Source organism: Nicotiana tomentosiformis, chromosome 3, assembly GCF_000390325.3.
Source record: "Nicotiana tomentosiformis chromosome 3, ASM39032v3, whole genome shotgun sequence".
NCBI classification, from domain to species: domain Eukaryota; kingdom Viridiplantae; phylum Streptophyta; class Magnoliopsida; order Solanales; family Solanaceae; genus Nicotiana; species Nicotiana tomentosiformis.
This window is the reverse complement of record NC_090814.1, coordinates 13,454,157-13,478,071: the sequence shown is the minus strand read 5'-3', so window position 1 is coordinate 13,478,071 and position 23,915 is coordinate 13,454,157. Positions and strand designations below refer to the sequence as shown.

Genomic DNA, 23,915 nt, shown 5'->3' with positions numbered 1-23,915 from the left:
GGATCCACCTTAATCCCTTTACTGGACACTATGTGTCCCAAGAATGCCACCGAACTAAGCCAGAATGCACATTTAGAGAATTTGGCATATCGTTTCTCCTCTCTCAGCCTTTGCAATACATTACCCAAATTTTGTGCATGCTCCTACTGGCTACATGAGTACACAAGGATATCATCAATAAATACCAAGACAAATGAGTCAAGATACGGCTGAAATGCGCTATTCATCAGGTGCATAAATGAACTGGTGCACCCCAAGATGACACACTAGTCCTAATAAACCCCTTATTAAGAAGTTCGTGAAGTTTCTCTTTCAATTCTTTTAACTCAGATGGTGCCATACGATATGGAGGAATAGAAATAGGTTGAGTACCCGACACCAAGTCAATACCGAAATCAATATCCCTGTCGGGTGGCATACTCGGTAGGTCTGCAGAAAATACATTCGAAAAGTCTTGCACTACCAATACTGAATCAATAGTAGGGGTATCTGCATCAACATTTCTCACAAAGGCCAAATATGACAAACACCCCTTCCCCACCATATGTCGGGCCTTCAAATAAGAATTTACCCTACTGGGAACATAATCTAGAGAACCTTTCCGTTCGACCTTTGGCAATCTCTGTATCGCCAACGCCATTGTTTTTGCCTGACAGTCCAGAATAGCATAACATGGAGACAACCAATCCATACCCAGGATTACATCGAAATCAACCATACTGAGCAATAAGAGATCAACTCTGGTCTCCAGTCCCCCAATAGTTAGCACACACGACCGATATACACGGTCCACAATAATAGCATCGCCCACCGGCGTAGATACACAAACTGGGGAAACTAAGGACTCACGGGGCATATCCAGATAATGAACAAAATATGATGAAATATACGAATATGTGGAACCAGGGTCAAATAATATAGAAGCCTCTTTGTGGCACATAAAGACAATACCTGTGATCACTGCATCTAAAGCAACAACATCTGGCCTGGCAGGAAAAGCATAAAATCGAGTCTGATTGCTACCTGATCGGCCTCCCCCTCTTGGGCGACCCCTAACTGGCTGAGCCCAACCATGAGCTGGCTGGGCGGCTGGTGGAGCAATATGCGTAGAAGTAGTAGCCTAACTCCACTGCTGAACTGGACCTCGCGTAAGGCGGGGACAATATTTCCTCAAATGACCCAACTCTCCAAACTCATAGCAATCCCTCTCGAAAAATGGTGGCAAGTTCTGAGGCAGACCTCGAGAACCAGAATAACTACCAGAAGAACCTGGTATAGATGATCCTTGAACTGAAGGAGCACATGGCGTACTCTAGGATGGCATGGCACTGAGAGATGACTGACCCTGATGAGAACTGTATGAACCATAGCTGGATGATGCACCACGGTGAACTGGATGACCCATCTGAGCATGCCTGTACAAATGACCCCTACTGTGGTAGGACTGTCCTCCAGAAGGTACCCCACCTGAACTGCCCGAACCTCGAAGCCTCTTGGAATCCCTTTCACCACGCTCCTACACATCTATCTACCGAGCAATGTCAACTACCTTGTCAAAGGTAGCACCTGACACCCTCTCCCTAGTCATAAGAAACTGGTATGTAAGGCCATCAATGAACCTCATAATACTTTCCCTATCATTGGAAACCAACCAAACTATGTGACGAGCCAACTTAGAAAATCTCATATCGTACTGCATCGCAGACATGCCATCTGTAACTTCTCGAACTGTCTGCGCAGTTCCTCTCTGTGAGACTGCGGTACAAACTTCTCTAAAAATAGAACGGAGAATTCCTGCCATGTAAGTGGTGCTGCACCGAATAGCCTGCGCCTCTCATAAGCCTCCCACCATCTGAAGAGAGCCCCAGAGAATCGAAAAGTAGTGAACGAGACCCCACTGGTCTCCAGAATACCCGTTGTCCGAAGCATCCGCTGGCACTTATCAAAAAAAACCTGAGCATCCTTTGACTCAACACCGCTAAATGATGGAGGTCATAGCCTCCCAAATCTCTCAAGCCTCCTCTGCTTATCATCTTCCATAATGGGGACTACCGGGGTCTTAATAGATGCATCCGGTTAAGGTGGTAGTGCCCCCAGTTTTCTTAAGTCCCTGCACTACATGCTCTGGAGTACGGGCAATAAGGGTATGAGTACCCCCCCCCCCTCCTGAGAGATGGTAGGTGCGGCCTGAGCCGAAACCACTTGAGCAATGCCAGTGCAAACTGTCAATATCTAGGCCAAAGCCTCCTGAAGTCCTGGAATAACAATGGGAACAACTGCTGCCTGATCTGGTCCTGTCGGCTCAGCTATGTCTGGAATTTGCTCCTGGGCTGGAGCAACTAGTGGTGTTGCTCCAACTGCTGTACGAGTTATACCTCGACCTCTACCCCGGCCCCGGCCTCTCGCGACCCTAACTGGTAGCACTGGTGGCTGACCGTCCGATCTGGTAGTACGTGTCCTTACCATCTGTGAGAGAATAGAATAACAGAAATTTAGTTTCCGGAATCAACAAATTCGCACGACAGAATGCAAGAAGGTGAAATTTTCCAAAGGGTTCGACATCCTCTCGAAGATAAGTACAGACATCTCTGTACCAATCCGCAAGACTCTACTAAACATGTTCATGACTCGTGAGACCTATGTAGCCTAAGCTCTGATACCAACTTGTCACGACCCAAAATCTAACATGTCGTGATGGTACCTATCTTAATACTAGGCAAGCCGACAATCTCAATAAACCACCATATCTTTGAAGTTTGAAAACATAATATTTAAATTCAGCGGAAAATCACTCACAAATACAGATATAAACATTCCCAAAATCCGGTGTTATTGAGTACATGAGCATCTAATATGAATACAAAGTCTGAATAATAAAACACTGTCTGAAAGTATAGAACAGTACAATAACTGAGAGAAAGAAAGTCAAGGTCAGCGGACTCCAGGCGGCTACCTTGATAGTCTCCAACTGATAGCACTCTGAGATCTAACAGTCGCCGTATCCGAAAGCACCTGGATCTACACACGAGGTGCAGAGTGTAGTATGAGTACAACCAACTCAATAAGTAACAAGACTAACCGCTGGGCTGAAAGTAGTGATGAGCTCCGCAGGTACAGTCCAGTAAAAATAATGATACAGAAATGTAGGCATGCTTTCAAGTTCAGCAGTTAAACTCAGTACAAGTGAAATAGATCAATAATGTATGATATGAGGAATATGTCATCTCAGTGGAAATATCTCATGTAATACTGGTCACAAATCATTCGGTCACTCGGTACTATTTATGGCCAATCCAGCCTAGGGATATTACATCCTGTATATATATACACATCGATTGATAGTCAGTCACTCAGTACCGTATAAGGCCAATCCAAATATGGGAAATTTATCCCCAAATCTAAATGATACAGACAAGATCCATGTCCAGGGAAATTCATCACAATATAAATAAGTAAGGCAAGTACATGGCCTGGGAAGTCCATCCCCAATATATATATAATCATCTATGCTCACTAGGGGTGTGTACATAATACGGAGGGGCTCCTTCAGCCCAAACGTGATATAAAGCCGATATGGCCTACTGCAGGCGGGCAGTCCCGGTCCATATAATAATAAAGCCTATAAGGCCTGCTGCAGGCGGGCAGCCCCGATCCATATAATAGTAAAGCCTATAAGGCCTACTACAGGCGGACAACCCCAATCCATTTAATAATAATATATATATAACCAATATGGCCTGCTGCAACGCACAACTTGATCCCATAAATATTCTCACAAATGATAAATATGACCTAGTGTGAAATGTATATTTTTAAAACAATTAATTTAACAACAACACAACCCCATGGGACTCAAAATATCGGCACGTAGCCTAAACATGATCTTTAATAAGAGCCTCAGCTCAATTTCTCTAACATGTGGGAAATGTTTAGATAATAACATGATTCTTTAATTTTTACAACTTCACAGAATTTACTCAAGTCACAATTTCAATGGTGCACGTCCACACATTCGTTAACAATCGTGTGCGTCACCTCCAAACAATTTATATAACACTAATTTAGGGATTCATACCCTCAGAACTAAGTTTAGAAGTGTTACTTACCTCAAACCGTGTAATTTCTTACTCAGCTATGCCCTTGCCTCGTGAATTAGCCTCCAAGCGCCTCGAATCTAGCCACAAATAATCTGATTCAGTCAATAAAAATTATTGGAATTAATTCCATAAAATAAAAAAAATTCCAATAAAATTCGAAATTTAACTCAAAAATCCCCATTGGGGCCCATGTCTCGAAACCTGACAAAAGTTAGAAAATCCAAAAGTCCATTCAACGACGAGTCTAACCATACCAAATTTACCAAAATTCGACCTCAACTCGACCTTCAAATCCTCAAATCTTATTTTCAAATGTCTAGGTCCAAAACCCCGATTTACACCTCAAAAACATGTAATCTAGTTGGTTTATTCGATGATAATTCAATATCATGGAGTAGAAATGATCACAAGTGACTTACCTCAAGTTTCCCGTGAATTCTCTCTGAAAATCACCCCAAAAACCGTGCTTGAAAGTCCAACAATGGAAAAACTCGAAACCCCTTCAAAAAGTATACTGTCCGGGGGTTCCGCACCTGCGACTCACTTAGCCACTTCTGCGGTCTCGCAGGTGCAAGAAATCAACCACTTATGCGGTTTTCCAGGGCCTCAACTGCCTCCGCTTCTGCTATATAGAAGCCGCTTCTGCGGGCTTGCATTTGCGAGGCTCTCTCTGCTTCTGCGGATAATTCGCTTTTGCACCCATCCATCCGCATTTGTGATCACGCAGGTGCGAAAATTCCCTCGCACCTACGACCACTGCCTTATAGCCCCCTGCCCGCATCTGCGCTTGCCGGGCTTGCTTCTGCGAGCTCGCACCTGCGAGCCCATTTTCGCATGTGCGATTGCATTACATGGCACCAGGTTTCTAATTTTTCTCTAAGTCTGAATGTGATCCGTTAACCCTTCGAAACTCACCCGATACCCTCGGGACTTCAACCAAATATTCCAACATATTCTAAAACATCATACGAACTTAGTCGAGCCTTCAAATCACATCCAACAACGCTAAAAACATGAATCACACCCCAATTCTAGCCTAATGAACTTTGAAATTTCCAAATTCTACAAACGACGTCAAAACCTAGAAAATCATGTCCGATTGACCTCAAATTGTTTGTACACAAGTCATAAATGACATAACAGACCTATTCAAATTTTCAGAATAGGATTCCGATCCTGATATCAAAATGTTAGCCCTTGGTCAAACTTCTCAAAAATTTAACTTCCGCCATTTAGAGCTTAATTCCACTACGGACCTCCAAATAATTTTTCGGACACGCTCCTAAGTCCAAAATTACCATACGGAGCTATTGGAATCATCACAATTCAAATCCAAGGTCGTTTACACATAAGTCAACACCCGGTCAACTTTTCCCACTTAAGTTTTCATTTATGAGACTAAGTGTCTCATTTCACTCAGAAATTCTTACGGACTCGAACCAACTAACCCGGTAAGTCATGAAACAACTATAAAGCATAACCTGAGTAGTAAGTGGGGGAACAGGGTTATAATACTCAAAACGACCGGCTGGATCATTATAAGAAGTTTAATAATTATTAGATTCTCTAGATAATGTAATCACTCATAAGAATCTGTTGTAATACATAAAAATATATAGGTACATTGTAAAAAATATTTACATGGTTACGTGTAAACTTAAAAATTAATGCATATTAACGTTTATGTTATACATAAATTAACAATAATACCAGCATCTTGAACATAATAGTTTTACACAAAAGAATGTTATAGAGAACATGTATACCTGAAGTGGAATACATTATCACAGAGAGAGTAGAAGCATTAGTTTGAAAAGTTGGTTTTTACCTCCTTGCGAGTTGCCCTAACCTTACGTTACTACGGTCGTTAGTGATGTTTTATACTTCAATGCCACACAAGAGGGGGGAGGGTGATTGTGTGGTGTCCAATTGTTTTGTGCACTGATTATAGAAGGACCTGGTTCTTCTAAGTGTTCCTTATACTACTGTTGCAGAAATAGTAAATGCGAAAAGTAAAGAACACAAGTATTTTTACGTGGAAAACACCCGGCTCAAAAGGGGTTAAAACCACGACCTACTACTCAGTAGAATTTTCCCCAACACTTCACTAAATCACTGAGCCAAAATAGCATTTATAAAACTTATGCAAACCTAAGGATTAACTCTAATTCCGTTGAGGCAACCAACCTCTAACTATTGCGACAACTTCAAGTTAACTCTAACTTGAATACTTAGAGTACCTAATACAATTTCTTCTAGATAAAGCTGTAAGGTACAAATTGAAAACACCTACTACAATTGAACTAGAATAAAAGACATACGCTTGGAACTAGTTCTTCTATCTAGTTCATGTAGCTTCAGGTTCGCACACTTGAATCACACAAGAATTGCTTGCAAAATGCCTTGCTATTTTGCTCTCAACTCTTGTTAACTTCAGTGTTTGTGCGTACCTGTAAAATGAGAAGTTCTACAATTTATAGCGTTAGTAGAATAAGAAATAACTAGAGTTCTAATGCTACTCTTCCTTAGTGGAAGAGTTCTAGTTATTTTCAACTTCTAACTCCTCCCTTATCTTGGATAAAGTTCTCTTCAAGCAAGGAGTCCTTCACCTTTTCATTTATGCAACCTTTTCGATTAGGAGATATCAGATATAACAACCTAAGCTTATCTCCTTCACATGCATCCTTTATGCTCGAATCTTCCCGTGTCTGTGTATACTGTGTATGGACCTAGTTCATGCACCAGTTCCTTTGTCAATCATCAAAACAAAACTTCACTTGGGCCACCAAATTCCCCCATTTTGATGATGACAAACTCTGTGCATTTCATAAGCATAGGCCTTATATCAACTCAGCTCAACACCAACACAAGGTTAGAACACTTTTCATTTTAATATCACAATTCATCAAGGACCAGGTTCATTAGGTTATAAACATCACAGTCCAATGTAAAAAGCACAACCTATCTTCCCCATTTTGGCATCATCAAAAAGTTACATAATTATGTTAGATAACCAGATTTAATAGAAATTACGCATGGCCACTGGGGCTACTTTAAATGCAATCATGGAGTCAAGCATCATTTATCAATCTAATGATATTAGCCATCTAAGAAGCATCAACAAACAATTAGATCACAAAGATAGTTAATTATCATTGATACTTAGTCATCCACAAGAATAAAGAGAAATAAAAACACTAGATCATGAGCAAAATAAACAACAAACAAATCCCATCCGGGTCACTGGTTGGTCTAACTAGGCTAGGAAGGCTTAAGACTGGGAAGGACCAGGTTTTTGGTTCTTGGATTGAAGCAATTTCAGCATATCCTGATGAATGCCATCATTATTCTCATTTTCTTTTTCTAGCTCACCTCTGAGAGCATCCTTCTCAGCTTTTACTTCTTCCAACCTCTTCTTCAGCCTTTCAATTTCAACATCCTTAGCCCCAATCTCTTACACCATGGATCACACTTTGCTGTTCACAGGTACCTTTTTGGATGAACCAAGTTCTTTGGGAGTGGTATGGACTTCATAGTCACAAGTTGTCAAAGTGTTTGCCCCAAAGTGATCCTTTCTTGTACCAACTTCCCATTTCTTGATGGGTACCTTAAAGTGTGCGAGTACAACCGTGAGAATGAACCTATAGGGTATGACATGAGTTTTGATGCCAGTCAGAACCCTATCGAGAAGCTGGATGATGAATCCAGGCCAATTTATTTGCCTCCCAGTATCCAAACATTCCATAAAGACCAGGTCCATGAATGTGTCAATGTGCCTCTTTTTCCTGCCTAGGTAGCACAACTTTGTTAACAAATTCGAACAACACTTTGTGGGGTGGCTTCACCTCACTTTTGTACACAGCCTTGGGCTCAATCTCTTCTTCATTGTCACCAAACTTTCTTGTAATGGCAATGGAAGTAGGGAGATTCTCTAGACTTGGCCATTTGAGTTTCTTGTAGTCATTGTACCCTACAGTAGGCACACCCAAGATCTCTCCCAGTTCTTTGTCATCAAAGCTCACTGTCACCCCCTTCACCACACTGGTGACTCTACAACTTTTGATCTCACAATTTTCCATGAACTTCACTATCTCAGTTCTGGCAAGATTTCCATCCAACTGAAGGACCATGTCCTTCCAACCCTGCAATTGTAACTTCTCTAGCAGCTACAACATACCTTCCTCCTCCAAGTCCCTAAGGAGTCTACCTTTCAAGATAGTTCTCTTCCCAAACTTAACCATCTTATCCTTCTCAACATCAAATTTTTCTTCTTCTTCTTCTTCTTCTTCTTCTTCTTATTCTCCACTCCATGCTACTTCTTCCACTATTTTCACTTTTCAGGACTTCAAGGCAGACCTTGTTCTTTTGACCAAGGAAGATGGCCCTACAAACTTTGTCTTTGAAAGCGACTTCTTTGTAGAAGTCTTGATCTTCTTTGTCTTTGGAGTTACAACCTCCATCTCTTCTACCTCCTCTTCATCCTGAAGACCCAGGTCCATCTAATCAATTTCAACTGCCTCCAGGCTCAACCACCTTCTTCTTTCCCTTAGCAGTAGCTTTTCTCTTACTTTCTTCTAAGGTCTTTTCTAGTTCAGCCTCACTCTACTTCTTATAACTCCTCGTAGCTCTTCCTACAGTAGAAGGAGTCTCCACAGGGATAGACGAGGGATTCTAACTGATGAACTCTTTTTTCTTTTAGGATTGTAACTGTCAAACACCTTTTTTTTCAGTAAGTCTTCATCAGGTTCCTGCTCAAATGGAACAGGTTTTTGAACCTTCTTCCCCAATCTAATTAACCCCTCAGCAGCTTCTCTAGACCCACTTACCTCTTTTTCTTTTTCAGCCAATTCCTCAGTCCCTCCTTCCATAACTCTAATTTGTTCAGTCTGGCTAACAGGGGTGGGTAAAGATTCAGCCATTCCTTGTCCCATTCCCCTTACATCACCTTGATCTCCCTCACTCTCCTTTTCTTTTCTCTTTTTATTTTACCACCCATTTTCTCAGACTCAACAGTCTCTACCCCAACCATTTTTCCAACCAGAATAAATCTAGTTTCCAGATTTTCAGTAGCCTCAAAGGTTACTTCAGATGTAACTTTAGAACCAGATTTTACCTGCTCTATTTCAGATGAAACAATTTCTTCCCCCTCAGTTGCAGATTTGAACGAGTCTTCATATTTTTGAGGTTTAACTCCCTGACTTGCCCTCAACTGCTTATTGATTTTCTTGATTTGCTCTTTTCCAGCAACAACCTTGCGAGCCAGCATCTTGACCCTTCCTTTCTTAATTGTGGGTGTGATTAAGGGTATGATGGATGGTGTGGGTGTTGTTACCTTGGGGGTGGTGATTAAGGATTCTCATAAGGGTTTGCCATCGTTGTGTTTGGGTATAAGAGAAGATGAGGATTTGTGTATTTGGAAGATTAGAGAAAATAGAGAGAATTTTGATGGTTTGGGGATTAAGAATTGAAGAAACAATTAAGGCCTAATCAATTTAAAGAGGTGGAGTTTAATTGGGTAACAACTACCTTTTCAGAAGTTCAGAGGTCTAATCAACCTGCGAGTCAGTTTGAGGAGTCGTTTGTGACTTTTCCTAGAATCTAGGCATTTATTACATTTTTGGACTCTTTTGAATGAAACTGGTTCATTTCTTAATGGATAATCTTAAGGAGGTTAGGATTAAATGGGACTCTCCTCTTAAACATAATCCAAATATAATTATTTCAAAATATGCAGAGTGGAGAATACCTACGATGTAATCTTTATGAACCAGGTTCTTCACTGAGAAATCTCTTGTGTAAGTCTGAATGTTCCAAAACAATAGAGATAATATCATTAGAGATTAATGAGTCACTTTAGCACATGGCATAAGAGTATACCGATGAAAGTATAAGACTGAGCAAAATCTAATTTAATTATGTACAAAAAATTCACAATTTCTCTAACCAATTTTTTTGAGTTAAAACTGGTTCCTTTTAGGTGATCTTAATCATCCCTAATTATAACCTTTTCCTTTCAAAGTGATCTCTACTTAGAGCTTTTGTGAAGATTTCAGCTATTTGCTTATCAGTAGCAAAAATTTCCACAGTGATTAAACCCTTCTCATAGTTGTCCCTTAAATAATGGTGCCTAACATCTATATGCTTAGTTATCTTGTGATGAACCGGGTTCTTGGTCATACTAATTGCACTAGTATTGTCACGAAAGATGTGGATACAAACTACATCAATTCCAAAGCCCATTAATTGCTATTTGATCCACAACAATTGAGCACAACATGAGGCATCAACAACATACTCAGCTTCAGCAATAGATAAGGCCACATAATTTTGCTGTTTAGTGGCCCAAGACACAAGACATGAGCCAAGAAAATGTGCCATACCTGAGGTGCTCTTTCTATCCACAAGAAAACCTGCATAATCAACATATCCCACTAAGTTGAAATTACTACCTTTTGGATACCATAGACAAAGGTGAGTGGTGCCTTTTAGGTATCTCAAGATCCTCTTAACAGAAGTCAAGTGAGACTCCTTTGGACTTGCCTGAAATCTAGCACAAAGGCCTATACTGAAAACAATGTCAGGTCTTCTAGCAGTGAGATATAACAAGGAGCCAATCATTCCCCTATACAACTTCTGATCAACAGATGAACCAGGTTCATCTATATCCAATTTTGTGGTTGTTGCTATATGAGTGTCAATTTCTTTGGAATCTTCCATTTTAAACCTTTTAAGTAACTCTTTCACATACTTCTGGTAATGGATCATAGTTCCATTTGAATTTTGTTTAATTTATAAGCCTAAAAAGAAATTAAGCTCACCCATCATACTCATATCAAATTTACTCCCCATTAGTTTAGCAAATTCTTTACTTAACTTATATGTAGTTGCTCCAAAAATTATATCATCGACATATATTTGAACTACCAAGAGATCTTTACCTTTTTCTTTCAGGAATAAAGTATTGTCAATTTTACCTCTCTTGTAGCCATGCTCAAGCAAAAATTTTGATAATGTTTCATACCATGCTCTTGGAGCCTGCTTGAGCCCATAAAGTGCCTTGTCAAGCTTGCACACATGATCAGGACATTCCTTGCTTTCAAAGCTCGAAGGTTGCTTGACAAACACTTCTTCCTTTAGATAGCCATTGAGGAAAGCACTCTTGACATCCATATGATGGAGAGTGAATTCCATATAAGCAGCAAAGGCTATAAGGAGTCTAACTGCCTCCAATCTTGCAACTGGAGCAAAAGTCTCATCATAGTCTATGCCCTCCTCTTGACTATATCCTTGAACCACCAATCTTGCCTTGTTCCTTGTAACTGTTCCGTCTTCATCAAGTTTGTTTCTAAAGACCAATTTTGTGCCAATTACTGATCTGTCCTTGGGTCTTGGTACCAGATGCCAAACTTTAATTCTCTCAAATTAGTTGAGTTCATCTTGCATTGCATTCACCCAGTCTGCATCCTGCAAAGCTTCAACAATATTTTTAGGTTCAATAAGAGATAGAAAAGAATCAAAAGCACAAAGATTCTTCAACGAAGATCTGGTTTTGATTTCAGAGGTTGAATCAGTAATTATGTTCTCAATGGGATGGGAACTTTGATACTTGTAAGGTTTCACAACCAACTGGTTTCCCCTAGATGTTCCTTCAGTGTTTTGTTGCTGAGGAATAGGTTCATGGACAGGTTCCCTCGAGATTTGAGGATCACTTCCTCTTTGTTCAGTTCCCCCTGTCAAGTTTCCATGGGTAGAAGGACTTGTTCCATCATATGTTCCTTCCTCTGGTGCAGCTTCAGTCTGGGTTGTGATTTCATTTGAGTTTCTTACCAGCCCAATTGCTTCATTATCATGTTCCTACCTCTCAGAAAGAATATTAGTTTCATATAAAACCACATGTATACTTTCTTCTACACACATAGTTCTTTTGTTATAGATCTTATAAGCTTTACTATGTGAAGAATATCCCAAGAATACTCCCTCATCACTTCTGGGATCAAACTTACCTAAGGAGTCTTTACCATTATTATGCACAAAGCACTTGCATCCAAATGCCCTAATATGGGATATGTTTGGCTTTCTCCCTTTAAGTAACTCATATGGAGTCTTCTCAATAAGAGGTCTAGTCATGCACCTATTTATGGTGTAACATGCAGTGTTCATAACTTCTGCCCAGAAACTATGTGGTAGTTTACTAGAAAGAAGCATAGTCCCAACCATTTCTTCCAATGTCCTATTCTTTCTTTCAACTACTCCATTTTGTTGTGGAGTCCTAGGAGCAGAAAAATTATCATTTATGCCATGCTCATCATAAAATTCAGCAAATTTAGTATTCTCAAATTCAGTACTATGATCAGACCTAATTGATGCAAGTTGATTACCTAGTTGTTTATGAGTTTTTTTAACAAAAGAAGTGAACATGTCAAAGATCCAAGTAAACCTAGAGTAATCATCAACAAGCACCATCACATATCTCTTACCACATATGCTCAATATTCTTATTGGTCCACAAAGATCCATATGGACCAGTTCCATCGTTCTGGTGATGCTTACCACTTTCTTGCTTTTGAAAGAGGAGCTTACCTGCTTCCCCCTTGCACAAGCCTCACACACTTTATCTTCCTTGAACTTAATATTATGCAGCCTTATCACCAAGTCCTTGGAGACTAGTTTGTTGAGTTGACTTAGACTGGCATGTCCAAGTCATTTGTGCCAAATGAGGGGATCATTATCCAACACACTTAAGCAAGTGGGTTCATTATCTGAAAGTGTGGACGGATCTACAAAATATATGTTGTTCACTCTTTTTCCCTGCAAAACTATCTTCTCAGTGGTAAGATTAATCATAAAGCATTTTGTAGAGGTGAATACTACCATATTACCTCTATCACACAATTGTGATACACTTATTAGACTGTACTTCGGTCCTTCTATCAAGAAGACGTTCTCAATAGAGTGAGAATCAGTCTTACCTACCTTTCCAACCCCAATGATCTCACCTTTCTTCCCAATTTCAAAGGAGACATTACCTCCTTTAAGGTCCTCAAGTGAAAGGAACTGGTTTTTGCTTTCTGTCATGTGCTTTGAGCATCCACTATCCATATACCATATTTGGTTGTTCCCCTTCACTTGGACCTGTAAAAGGAAATCAGGGGTTAGTCTTAGAAACTCAAACTAGTTTGGGTCCCTTTCTATAGGCAAAAGGATGAATCAAATTCTTTTTAGCCCAACTTGGTAGACTATTTTTCCCTTGGATAAATTCTTTATTCTTTTGACTAGCCTTTTCTTTGGCAGTGCATTCACTTTTATAGTGACCTGTTTTACCACAGTGTGTGCAAATCTTGTTCTCAGGAAGTGTGAGGTACTTGCCTTTTGGATCCCACTTAGGTGCCAGGTTCCCAAAGCCAAGTCCTCTTCTGTTGCTACTATGGTGTTCTTGTAGCCTGAAAGTGCACAGGAGGACCTATTCCATTTACAAGTTTTGTCTAGCTCATGCTTGACCTTGCTTAGATCCTCCTTTAGGATTCTTACCTGCTCATCTCTTTTATACAACTCATCTTTCATTTTTCCTACGTTTTCTTCTAGAGTGAGTTGTGTGTGATCAACTATATTTTTACATGTTCCTAATTTCAGTTTTAGATTTTCAGATCTAAGCTCTAGGACAGTTGAGTCAAGTGCATGAACCTGGTTCTTCAACATAGTGCTTTCACTTACAGTTTCACTAACCCTAAGTTCCAGGTTTTTGCACGTAGCCTTCAAAATCACACATTCTTTAGACAACTGTTCCTTTTCATTGTTTACATCCTCAGATTCATCAATTAGTTCTAGAAGTAACCCAGACAACCTTTCTTTAGACAACAACTTAATTTTGTCTTTGAGATGAATTATACTTACCTCAGTTTCTTCATCAGATTCTCCGATTGCCATAAGTGCTTGTTCATCCTCATCATCGTCTGAGCTTTTATCTGAGCTTTCTCCCCAAGCAGCGACCACAGCCTTGGTTGATCCATTGTTTTTGCTTTTCTTGGGTTGAACCTGTTCCTTCTTTGTGTTCTTTCGTTCAGCTCTTTCCTTCTTCAATTCAATTTCCCATAAAGGACAGTTCTTGATGTGGTGATCTGTCTTTCCACACTTGTAGCATCCATCATTGGTTTGCTTCTCTGGAGATTTTGACTTGCTATAGTTTCCACTTATTGAAGAGCATTTTCCTCTCCTCAGGTACTTCTTGAAGTCCTTGGTGATCATAGATATTTCATCATCTTCTAGGTCAAAACCTTCAGTGATTCTGAGTGCCAAGCTTCTTTCCTTCTTAGCTATATCCATTTTTATGGTTTGTCTCCTAAGTTCATAGGCAGTGAGATTTCCAATTAATTCATCCAGTGGGAGAGTGGCAATATTCTTTGATTCCTGAATGGCAGTGATTTTTCTCTCCCAAGTGATAGGTGAAACCCTAGTCAGTATCTTTTCCGATCTATCTTCTTCACGAATAATCCTTCCAAGAAACTTTAGTTCATTTGTCAGTGTAGTGAACCTTGTGTACATCTTTTGAATGGTTTATCCTTCCTTCATAGCAAAGTTCTCATACTGAGAATACAGTAGAGTTCCTCTGGATCTCTTCACCTGAGGTGTTCCTTCATGAGCCACTTGCAATGTGTCCCAAATTTTCTTAGCAGTGGTTCAACTTTGGATTCTGTTGTACTCATCTGGACCAAGCCCGCAAACAAGCCATTTCTTGGCTTTAGCATTCTTCTCCCATTTCTTCAAATCCTCAACAGTGCAATCCGCTCTTGTCTTTGGCACCTCTACTCCTTCAGAATTTATCTTCAAGGTAGCCAGTGGACCATCGATGACAATGTCCCATAGCTCATAGTCCTCTCCTATAATGTGATCTCTCATCCTGTTTTTCCACCAATAGTAGTACTGGCCATTAAAGAATGGTGGTCTAGCAGTAGATTGCCCTTCCCAGTTTCCATGTGGTGCACTCAACTTGATCTTCTCCTAAGGTGTTATCCTCTTCAAGGATAACCCGCTCTAATACCAATTGATGTTTTATACTTCAATGTCACACAAGAGGGGAGGGGATAATTTGTGTGGTGTCCAATTTTCATGTGCACTGATTATAGAAGGACCCGGTTCTTCTATGTTTTCCTTATACTACTGTTGCAGAAATAGTAAATGTGGAAAGTAAAGAACACAAGTATTTTTACGTGAAAAATACCCGGCTCAAAAGGTGAAAAAACCACGACCTACTACTCAGTAGGAGTTTCCCCAACACTTCACTAAATCACTAAGAAAAAATAGCATTTATAAAATTCTTTGTAAACCTAAGGATTAACTTTAATCCCATTGTGGCAACCAGCCTCTAACTGTTGCAACAACTTCAAGTTAACTCTAACTTGAATACTCAGAGTACCTAATACAATTTCTCCTAGATAAAGCTGAAGGGTACAAATTGAAAATACCTACTACAATTGAACTAGAATAAAAGACATACGCTTGAAACTGGTTCTTCTATCTTGTTCATGTAGCTTCAGGTTCTCACACTTGAATCACACAAAAATTGCTTGCAAAATGCCTTGTTATTTTTCTCTCAACTCACGTTTAACTTCAGCGTTTGTGCGTACCTGTAAAATGAGAACTTCCTGCAATGTATAGAGTTAGTAGAATAAAACATAACTAGAGTTCTAATGCTACTCTTCCTTGGTAGAAGAGGTCTAGTTATCTTCAACTTCTAACTCCTCCCTTATCTTGGATAAAGTTCTCTTCAAGTAAGGAGTCATTCTCCTTATCATTTATGTAATATTTTTCGACTAGGAGATATCAGATATAACAACTTAAGCTTATCTCTTTCACGTGTATTCCTTATGCTCGAATCTGCCCGTGTGTGTGTATACTATGTATGGACCTGGTTCATGCACCAGTTCCTTTGTCAATCATCAAAACAAAACTTCACTTGGGCCAACAGTTATTGATGGGATGTGCAGAGAGTATGTGTGATAACCCTAACGGGTGGAGGACGGGACAATTTATAGAGATTAAGACTTAGAGCCTGTTTGGCCAAGCTTCTGGGAAGAAAAAAGTACTTATTTTTGTCAAATAATAAGTACTTTTTAAAAAATTTGAGATGTTTGGCCAAAACAAAAAAGTGATTTTGAGCAGAAGCAGAAGCAAGTTTTCTACTTTTGGAGAGAATGTACAAATTCTGACTTCTTTCAAGAAGCAGAAACAGAAAATTAATTTATTCAAGAAAAAAATATCCTTACATTAAATTTATATTTTTGAAATTATCTCTCATTAATTTATCATTTTTATTTTCCTTTTCTCTTTTTACCGTACATTTCTTCTCTTTTTTATTCTATTGTATTTTTATTCTCTTTCTCCTATTTCTCTCTGAATATTCTCTCTACTATAAATAGTGATTTATAAGAGTATATTTTAATTTATATTAAGTGATGTATTTTGATATATTTAAATTATTATGTAAATAATAAGTAATACTAGAAGTCCAATATTATTATTTTGGAATAACTATATTTTATATTGATTAAAAAATTTAATTCATTATAATAAATATGTAAATTCTTTTATCTCCTTTAAATAATACTAATTGTAAACTAAACCTTTATAGTCCTTCTTTATAATTTGATACTCAAAAGTACTTTTTGAAATAATTGGCCAAACATAATTTGTTTGCAACAAGTACTACTCAATGAATTGGCCAAATACAAACTGCCAAACGGGCACTTAATCTCGTATGTTCATCAAGTAACCGACTTTATTCTTTATTAAATATTAATTATGAACTTAATGTTATTGGGCCACATACGTAATAATCTATCATTCACTCACTTGGCTAAGAGTTTTCAAGTACTATAATGAAAAATGTCTAGCAGATATTCACCTGATCATGTTCAGGAACTTTTCGTATTCAAAGAAGGTGAAAGAAATAAGTATACTTATGTAACACTAAATTATCAAAATTACATTTTTCAAAGAGAAAAAGCAGGTCAATCAATTACTAATAAGTTGCAGATAACTGATTTAGCAAAACCTATAGTACTAAAATGGTAATAGCCCGAGCTAGCCAATCTTTAGCCCCGTAAATGCAAAATAGTCACTTTGGAGTTTCAAATTCCACAAGTAAAAAGCTATGACAGTGGCTATTTTTCAATTACATAGACCGAAATTTGGCTAGTTTGTGAATTTTAGCCCAATTTTACTATGTACATTTTGAAAAATGTACATATTTAGCACTCCTAAAAATAATAGCCAACATATATATTTTTTATATAATATATGTGTAGACAATAAATTGCGTCGAGAAAATAAAATCAGGCCGAAAAATATTTCAACAATCGTAGTATTTTTTTCAAATATTTGAGTATACAATCTCTATGAATCCTCTGATTCTTCTTTCCAATAGTAAATAAATTCAAGGGCTTTTGAGCTTGATCTTGAATCTATATTTATTTTCACGAACGATAATCTTGAATTCAACTAGCACGAACTTTGATTTAAACTCGTACTCCTTGAATCTTGACTTATTCTTCGTTCTTGAGCTTGAAGTTCTTCATTCTTGAGTTTGAACTTGATTTCTTGAACTTGAACTTGATTGCTTGAAGCTTGAAACTTGTAGAGAAACTTGCGGCATTTGATCCACGAGCTCTTTCTTGCTATAACTTCTGGTGTATTTTTTGGGTTATGAAGACCCCTATTTATAGTTGTGGGAGGGAAGTGTTATGATAAGAACAAACTCTTTCTGACCAATCAGATTGAAGAGTGACAAGGCCGCATTTGATTGGCCAGAACATGTCACTTGCACATGTGGCACGGTTTCATTGGCCTTCTAATGTGACTTGGCATGCCTTGTCATTTTGACACGTGGCATGATCCTATTGGCTCTTCCGTTTGACTTGACGCGCCACGTCATTTGACACATGGTATTGGGCCTCTAGGAAGATGACATCTTGGCCCTAATGAAATGGGCTCATCACTTGTAGCCTAATTGAATGGGCTAGCCCAATCAATATTTATTAGACTTCAGTAAATAATCCAATCATATTAACCCATAATATTAATTCAAACTAATACATTTAAATATAGTCTAAATTATATTATTGAATTTAAATTCAATAAATGTTTCATGCCTACAAATGCCCCTATTCCAAGACTTATCGAGGTGTAGACTTGTCAAACATCAAAGATTAGACTTGAAGTAACTGCAAAATAACCAACCCCTTTTTATTATTTATAAAGAAATTGATATTTTCTTCCTTGATATGACTTTGAGCATGCTTACAAGTTTGTAGCTTTGATTTTATGAAGCCGCAGTAGCCAAACAAGTTTGGAACTTACGCAATGAAATTATGTTTGCATGAATCTTTTAACGTGGAATAATGCCAACGTTTGTCTTTTGGGGGGCCTTTAAATCCTTCTTTGGCAAGAATTCAACTTGGCATTCTCTTATCCCTTGACCTCATCCTAATCCAAATTCTTTTAGGAGATGTAATGATTCCTTTCTAAAGAATGTTATTGCGTCCATGAAGGTAACAATTATCATAGCCGCCTTAACTATTGATCCCACATCGAGAAAAAACCTTCCATGCCATCTTTTATAAATAAATCCATGTGCTCGTAATTGTTGAGCATCAATTCGCAATCTTCACAAGCCACTTGAGTCTAATTTTGTGGATTCGGAAGCATTAACGCGAAGGTAATTTCTTCTTCTTTTCTTGTGCTTTTCTTCCTTTGTTGCTTTTTTTTTTCTTTTTTTGTAGGTCAGATAAGAAGGATGTGTTCTTGTTTAACGAGATGATTCATGCATGAAGAAGAAGATTTTATGGTGTGAAAGGATTTGCATTCATCTCCACCCGAATATCGGAGAGATTATTAGAGATTACTCACAATATGGCTCGACTATCGGAGAGATTACTCTCAAAATGACCCGACTATCGGAGAGATTACTCTCAATGTGACTCGACTACCGGAGAGATTACTCTCAAAATAACCCGACTATCGGAGAGATTACTCTCAATGTGGCCCGACTACTGGAGAGATTACTCTCAAAATGACCCGACTATCAGAGAGATTACTCTCAATGTGGCTCGACTACCGGAGAGATTACTTTCAAAATGACTCGACTATCAGAGATATTACTCTCAATGTGGCCCGACTATCAGAGAGATTACTCTCAATGTGGCCCGACTATCGGAGATATTACTCTCGATGTGGCTCGACTATCGGAAGCCATTTCATCTATTTAGACCTTTGTGCCTATTCTAATATTCTTGATTTGGACTTTGATGACCCCTTTTTTTTTTTAGCCCGAAGAGATGGCAAATTTCAGAGACTATACCTCACCTTTCTCCAAACTTAGATATCTCATAATCGAGACTGAAGACGGCATAGAACAAACCAATATTTTGGTTCACACCTCACAAGTTGGCCGGTATGCAGCCTCATGGCCTTCTTTGAGGAATTCCTTCATGTAGAAAACTGGACCTTGGAGCACAAATGAACTTCTAATCCATTGTCCAATATCTGGTCTCTCCAAGCGCCAATCCATCTCCATATAAATATTTCTAGCACCCTTCCAAACTTAGGACGTCGCATAATTCAAGGCGAAGTACATTGGGGAAACACAACAACAATCGAGGGCGAGTATCGTCATATTTCGGGATATTGGGAATGGGCTGAAGATGTACTTAGTGGAAGCCAACAAACCCTTAGTACAACAAAGATTTACGATACTGTCTATGCGTCATTTTTCACTTATGATCGGAACTTAAACATTTTGCAAGCATTTTGTGAGGCTTGGTACCCCAAGACGAACATGCTTCTTACATCAGTCGGGGAACTATCTATCTCTATTTGGGACTTACATATCCTTGGAGGTCTGCCCATTGCGGGTTCTCCGTACGAAGAAGTGGTACCTGAGACAAGAGAACTCATCGGTTTGGACAAAAAACAGATAAGATTTATTCCTCGATCTTGCGCCTATTTATTTGATGCCTTCCATCACCTGAAGGAAGGAACGAGTGTTAACCAAAAGGTCTCCTTGAGCAAGTGGACAAATGTTTGGTATAAAAAATCTTTAATTTATAAACTTGCCCCACTGCGAAAGGAAAAGAAGTTCGCACACCTAAAGTCGACACATAATCCTAACGGAGTTATTCCCGAGATAACTAGGTGGTCGAGTGATCAAGAATATATATTCTCCAAGCTTAGGGTGAGGTCTGACAAGAAAGATGAAATATATATAGCAGCATTCTTATCGATTTGGCTATATGCCTTTGTGTTTCCCAAGGCAAAAAACTTAATTCGTCCAGAGACTTTTAAGATGGCAAGCGAGCGAAAGATTAGCCTTGCGGTCCCAGTTTTGGCGAGTATTTATCATGGTTTGAATAACATTTCGTGTTCTTCCAAACTTGATCAGGTCAAAGTTTGTTTTCCCAGCCATTATGTTTATGGCTTGCTTGCATATTACTTCAAAACCCATTATCCACTTGCTAAGGGTCTGTCCGTCCCTTTGATGGTGGCATACTCAGGAGAGGGAGCTGCGAGGTACTTTGACGAGAACGCATCCACAATGGGGAGGAAATAGTTTGGACACCAATAATGTTAACCAATTCTCGTCCTTATTATTATGTGGATAACGATGCCCCTCAAGAGTTGGAGTCAAATTACTTCATGAGCTTACATTTTAATTACCTCTCTTTGAGGTATGGTAACTCATTCATCATCGAGCCATATAGCCCACATCGGTTTGGTCGTCAATTTAGGTTTTACCAGAACGTCCCCAGTTTTTTAAAAAATGATATCTGTAGCGCCTCTCTAGATGAAGGACTCAGATTTTTGAGGATTTTCATACTTTATCGGTCTATGTCACGTGCGGCTTTTCCCCCAACGGGAGATCCTGTGGAGAAGCCTTTCTCCACCAACTATTTGTCTTGGTGGGAGAAAGCGCATGGAAAGTTTCTCGAGAATAATTTACAAGTTTTGGTAGACAATGTTGGGCTAAAATCTACTACTCCTTTAGGAGGTGAAGATCAAGGTGTTGGAAAGACACTCTCAAAAGTCAAAGAAACACCTACTCCGATCCCAAAAGTAGTTACACAACATAAGAAAAGGAAGCTTAAATCCTCAAAGGCAACTTTGAAAGAGGTGGTGTGCACTTCAACAGATATAGAGAAACACCCTCCAGTTCTTCCATTTAGCAAGCAAGTTCCTCAAGATTCAAGCTAGAGTACCAATGAAGATCAAAATTGGAAAAGGAAACGGCATATCCCAGTAGAGATCGTAGAGGTTCCAAGTGTCGATAGTCCCTCAAAAACGCATACGGCTTGTAACAAGGAGGTAAAAATACAGTTACCTTGACCTTTCTTTTTATTTTTAATCGAACGAATAGCTTCACTAAAAAATTATTCACTTTCTTTGCCTTTTCCTTATGCAGTTAAATGCCATTGGGCATCCGGTGGTATCCCCATGTGATAAGCCGCAAGTGAGTAATGAATCTATTGGAGGGCCTACATCTAAAGTGGAGTCGTCTTCAAAGGCATCATCCCTTCCTCATGACGAATCCCTAAAAGGACAAACTCTAAATGAGATAACTCGCATTCCACCAATGACAAATACAACAATATCTATTTTTGAAGGAAAGAGTATTGTCTTTAATCGCAAAAAGGAATTCATCTTAGGACTTTGGGAGGATATTTGCAACAGACTCTCCAAAACTCGTGCAAAACTGCTCTCATCTTATAGGGAGCAAGTCACTGAGATTTTCGAGCATATGAAAAAGGCGAATATTTTAGATCTTTCTCCATTAGAGTGTTTACTGGATTCTTTTTACGAGCTTGCTACTTCATATAACCAAGAGTGATCCAATTTGGCTGATAAGACGAGTCAAAATGAGAAGCTGGAGCTGATTTTGAAAGCTAAGGAGCGTCTTGAATCGTTTAAACTTGAAGCAAGTGAGAAAGTCAAGAAAGTTTCCTCTAGTGAAAAGAAACTGAAGAGAGTTGTGAAGAAGTTGCAGACATTACAACAAGAGAGGGAGAACCTCGAAGGTGTTATAGAAGTGACTCAAAAGGAGGTTGAAGATATTCAGGCAAAAGTTTCAGCTGCCGAGACTGAGATCTCTTCATATGACAACGTAAATTTGCTGACTGATGAAGATTCAGCCAATTTGGAGGAGGAGAAGAAGAACCTGGAGACTAGCTGTCAAGAATTGATCAACTACAAGTTTTGTTTAGATTAAGATATTAGCATTATCTCCCCTTTTATCTTTATGTTAGATTGACCTAGTGGATATTTATTTCATATTAAATAAGATTGCTTCTCTTTTGCTTTACATTGCCCGATATTTATCTTAGTTGCATAATTTTTATCTTTACGAGCTTGTAACGAAAGCTTCATATCTTGTTGTGGGAGAGTCCAAATAATGAACCGTTTAATTTCTCAAAAATTAGACTTCAATATCTAAAATATGTCCAAAACTTAGAATCAAACACCTTCAGAATCGACCCAGATAATATTTTGAAACCAACTTTAGATTCCACCACGTAGAAAATTTCAGACTTGCGCAGTCTCACAAATAAAATCATATCTTTGTGTAGGAAAGTCAAAATCACGAACCGTTTAATTTTTTGGAAATTTAACTTAAAGATATATAACATATCCAAAATTAAAAACTTAATGCCATAAGTATGGTTTCAGATAATAGTTTGAATTCAATACTAAATTCTGACACGGCGTCGATTTCAGATTTGCGCGACTTCACTAAAACTTTTGTATCTTGATGTAGGAATGTCAAAATCATGAACCGTTTAATCTATTGGAAAGTAAAATTCAAAATCTAAAACATATCTAAAATATAAAATTTAATACCTTAATTATAGTTTCATATGATAGTTTGAATTCAATACTAAATTCTGACATGGCGACGATTTCAGATTTGTGCAACTTCATCAAAACTTTTGTATCTTGATGTAGGAATGTCGAAATCACGAACCGTTTAATCTATTGGAAACTAAACTTCAAAATCTAAGACATATCCAAAATATAAAATTTAATACCTTAAGGATAGTTTCAGATGATAGTTCGAAGTCGACTTTGGTTTCTAATATGCTGACAGTTCCAAATTAGTGCGACTTCACCATTTTTTTGTATCTTGGTGTGGGAAGCCTCGAGATCGCAAGAACTTTTTAATTGCCAGAAGTTTAAATTCAAGAGCTTCATTCTCATCAAATGTCTTGGGTTCAAGTCTCACTGAATTTGAAACGTCGTAAAGGCTTGCTAAAAAAACAACTTGAAGGTTTGGATAACATGAAGGCATAACGAATTCTCGGACTTCAATGCAAATGCTTGGCAGCCCCCTAGAAGGTATTAATCATTCCATTGCAGACACCAATTTACCATAGCGGCTTGCCCCATTTAAATCAAATGGGATCCAAAGTTCAAAAGAATAATAAAATTTCAGCCTGATTTTCAAGTGTTGTTTGAATAAATTACTTCCATCATACTTCATTTGGACAACGACTAGGGCAATATGTATCTTTTGAACTTATGTGACTGAACTCAAAATGAAACTCTAAACTGCCTACGTACCTCGGTGAAGAGGTTCAAGTCATACCGTAGTTTAGAATGGGTGGATATTTTTTTATTTTTTTATTTTTATTTTTATTTTTTTATTTCCTAACTTTTGCTTAGGCCGCCCCTTTCGAGGTTTTCAACCTAGCGGACTTTTTATTTTTATTTTTTATGTCCTTACTTTTACCTAGGCCGCCCTTTCGAGGTTTTCAACCTGGCGGACTTTCCTCTTTT

The 23,915-nt window shown here is 38.5% G+C and overlaps 1 protein-coding gene across 1 annotated transcript; it reads right to left on the bottom strand.

Moving 5' to 3' along the window:
- Positions 1-11,519: 11,519 nt before the first annotated feature.
- On the bottom strand, positions 11,520-14,636 carry LOC138907384 (golgin IMH1-like). The gene is made up of 3 exons (XM_070197982.1): positions 13,464-14,636; positions 13,071-13,229; positions 11,520-11,951 (listed from the first exon to the last, which is right to left on the bottom strand). Exons 1-3 carry the CDS (start codon positions 14,634-14,636, stop codon positions 11,520-11,522), a joined length of 1,764 nt encoding a protein of 587 aa, XP_070054083.1.
- Between the last annotated feature and the right edge of the window lie 9,279 nt (positions 14,637-23,915).

Excerpts from the sequence above, each read along its gene's own strand:
- LOC138907384 (XM_070197982.1), bottom strand. The coding sequence starts at position 14,636 with ATGTACACAAGGTTCACTACACTGACAAATGAACTAAAGTTTCTTGGA. Across the intron at positions 13,230-13,463 it reads ACCTAAGTGGGATCCAAAAG|GTCCAAGTGAAGGGGAACAA; the intron begins GCAAGTACCTCA and ends TTCCTTTTACAG. Across the intron at positions 11,952-13,070 it reads AGATCATTGGGGTTGGAAAG|GAACATGATAATGAAGCAAT; the intron begins GTAGGTAAGACT and ends TCTGAGAGGTAG.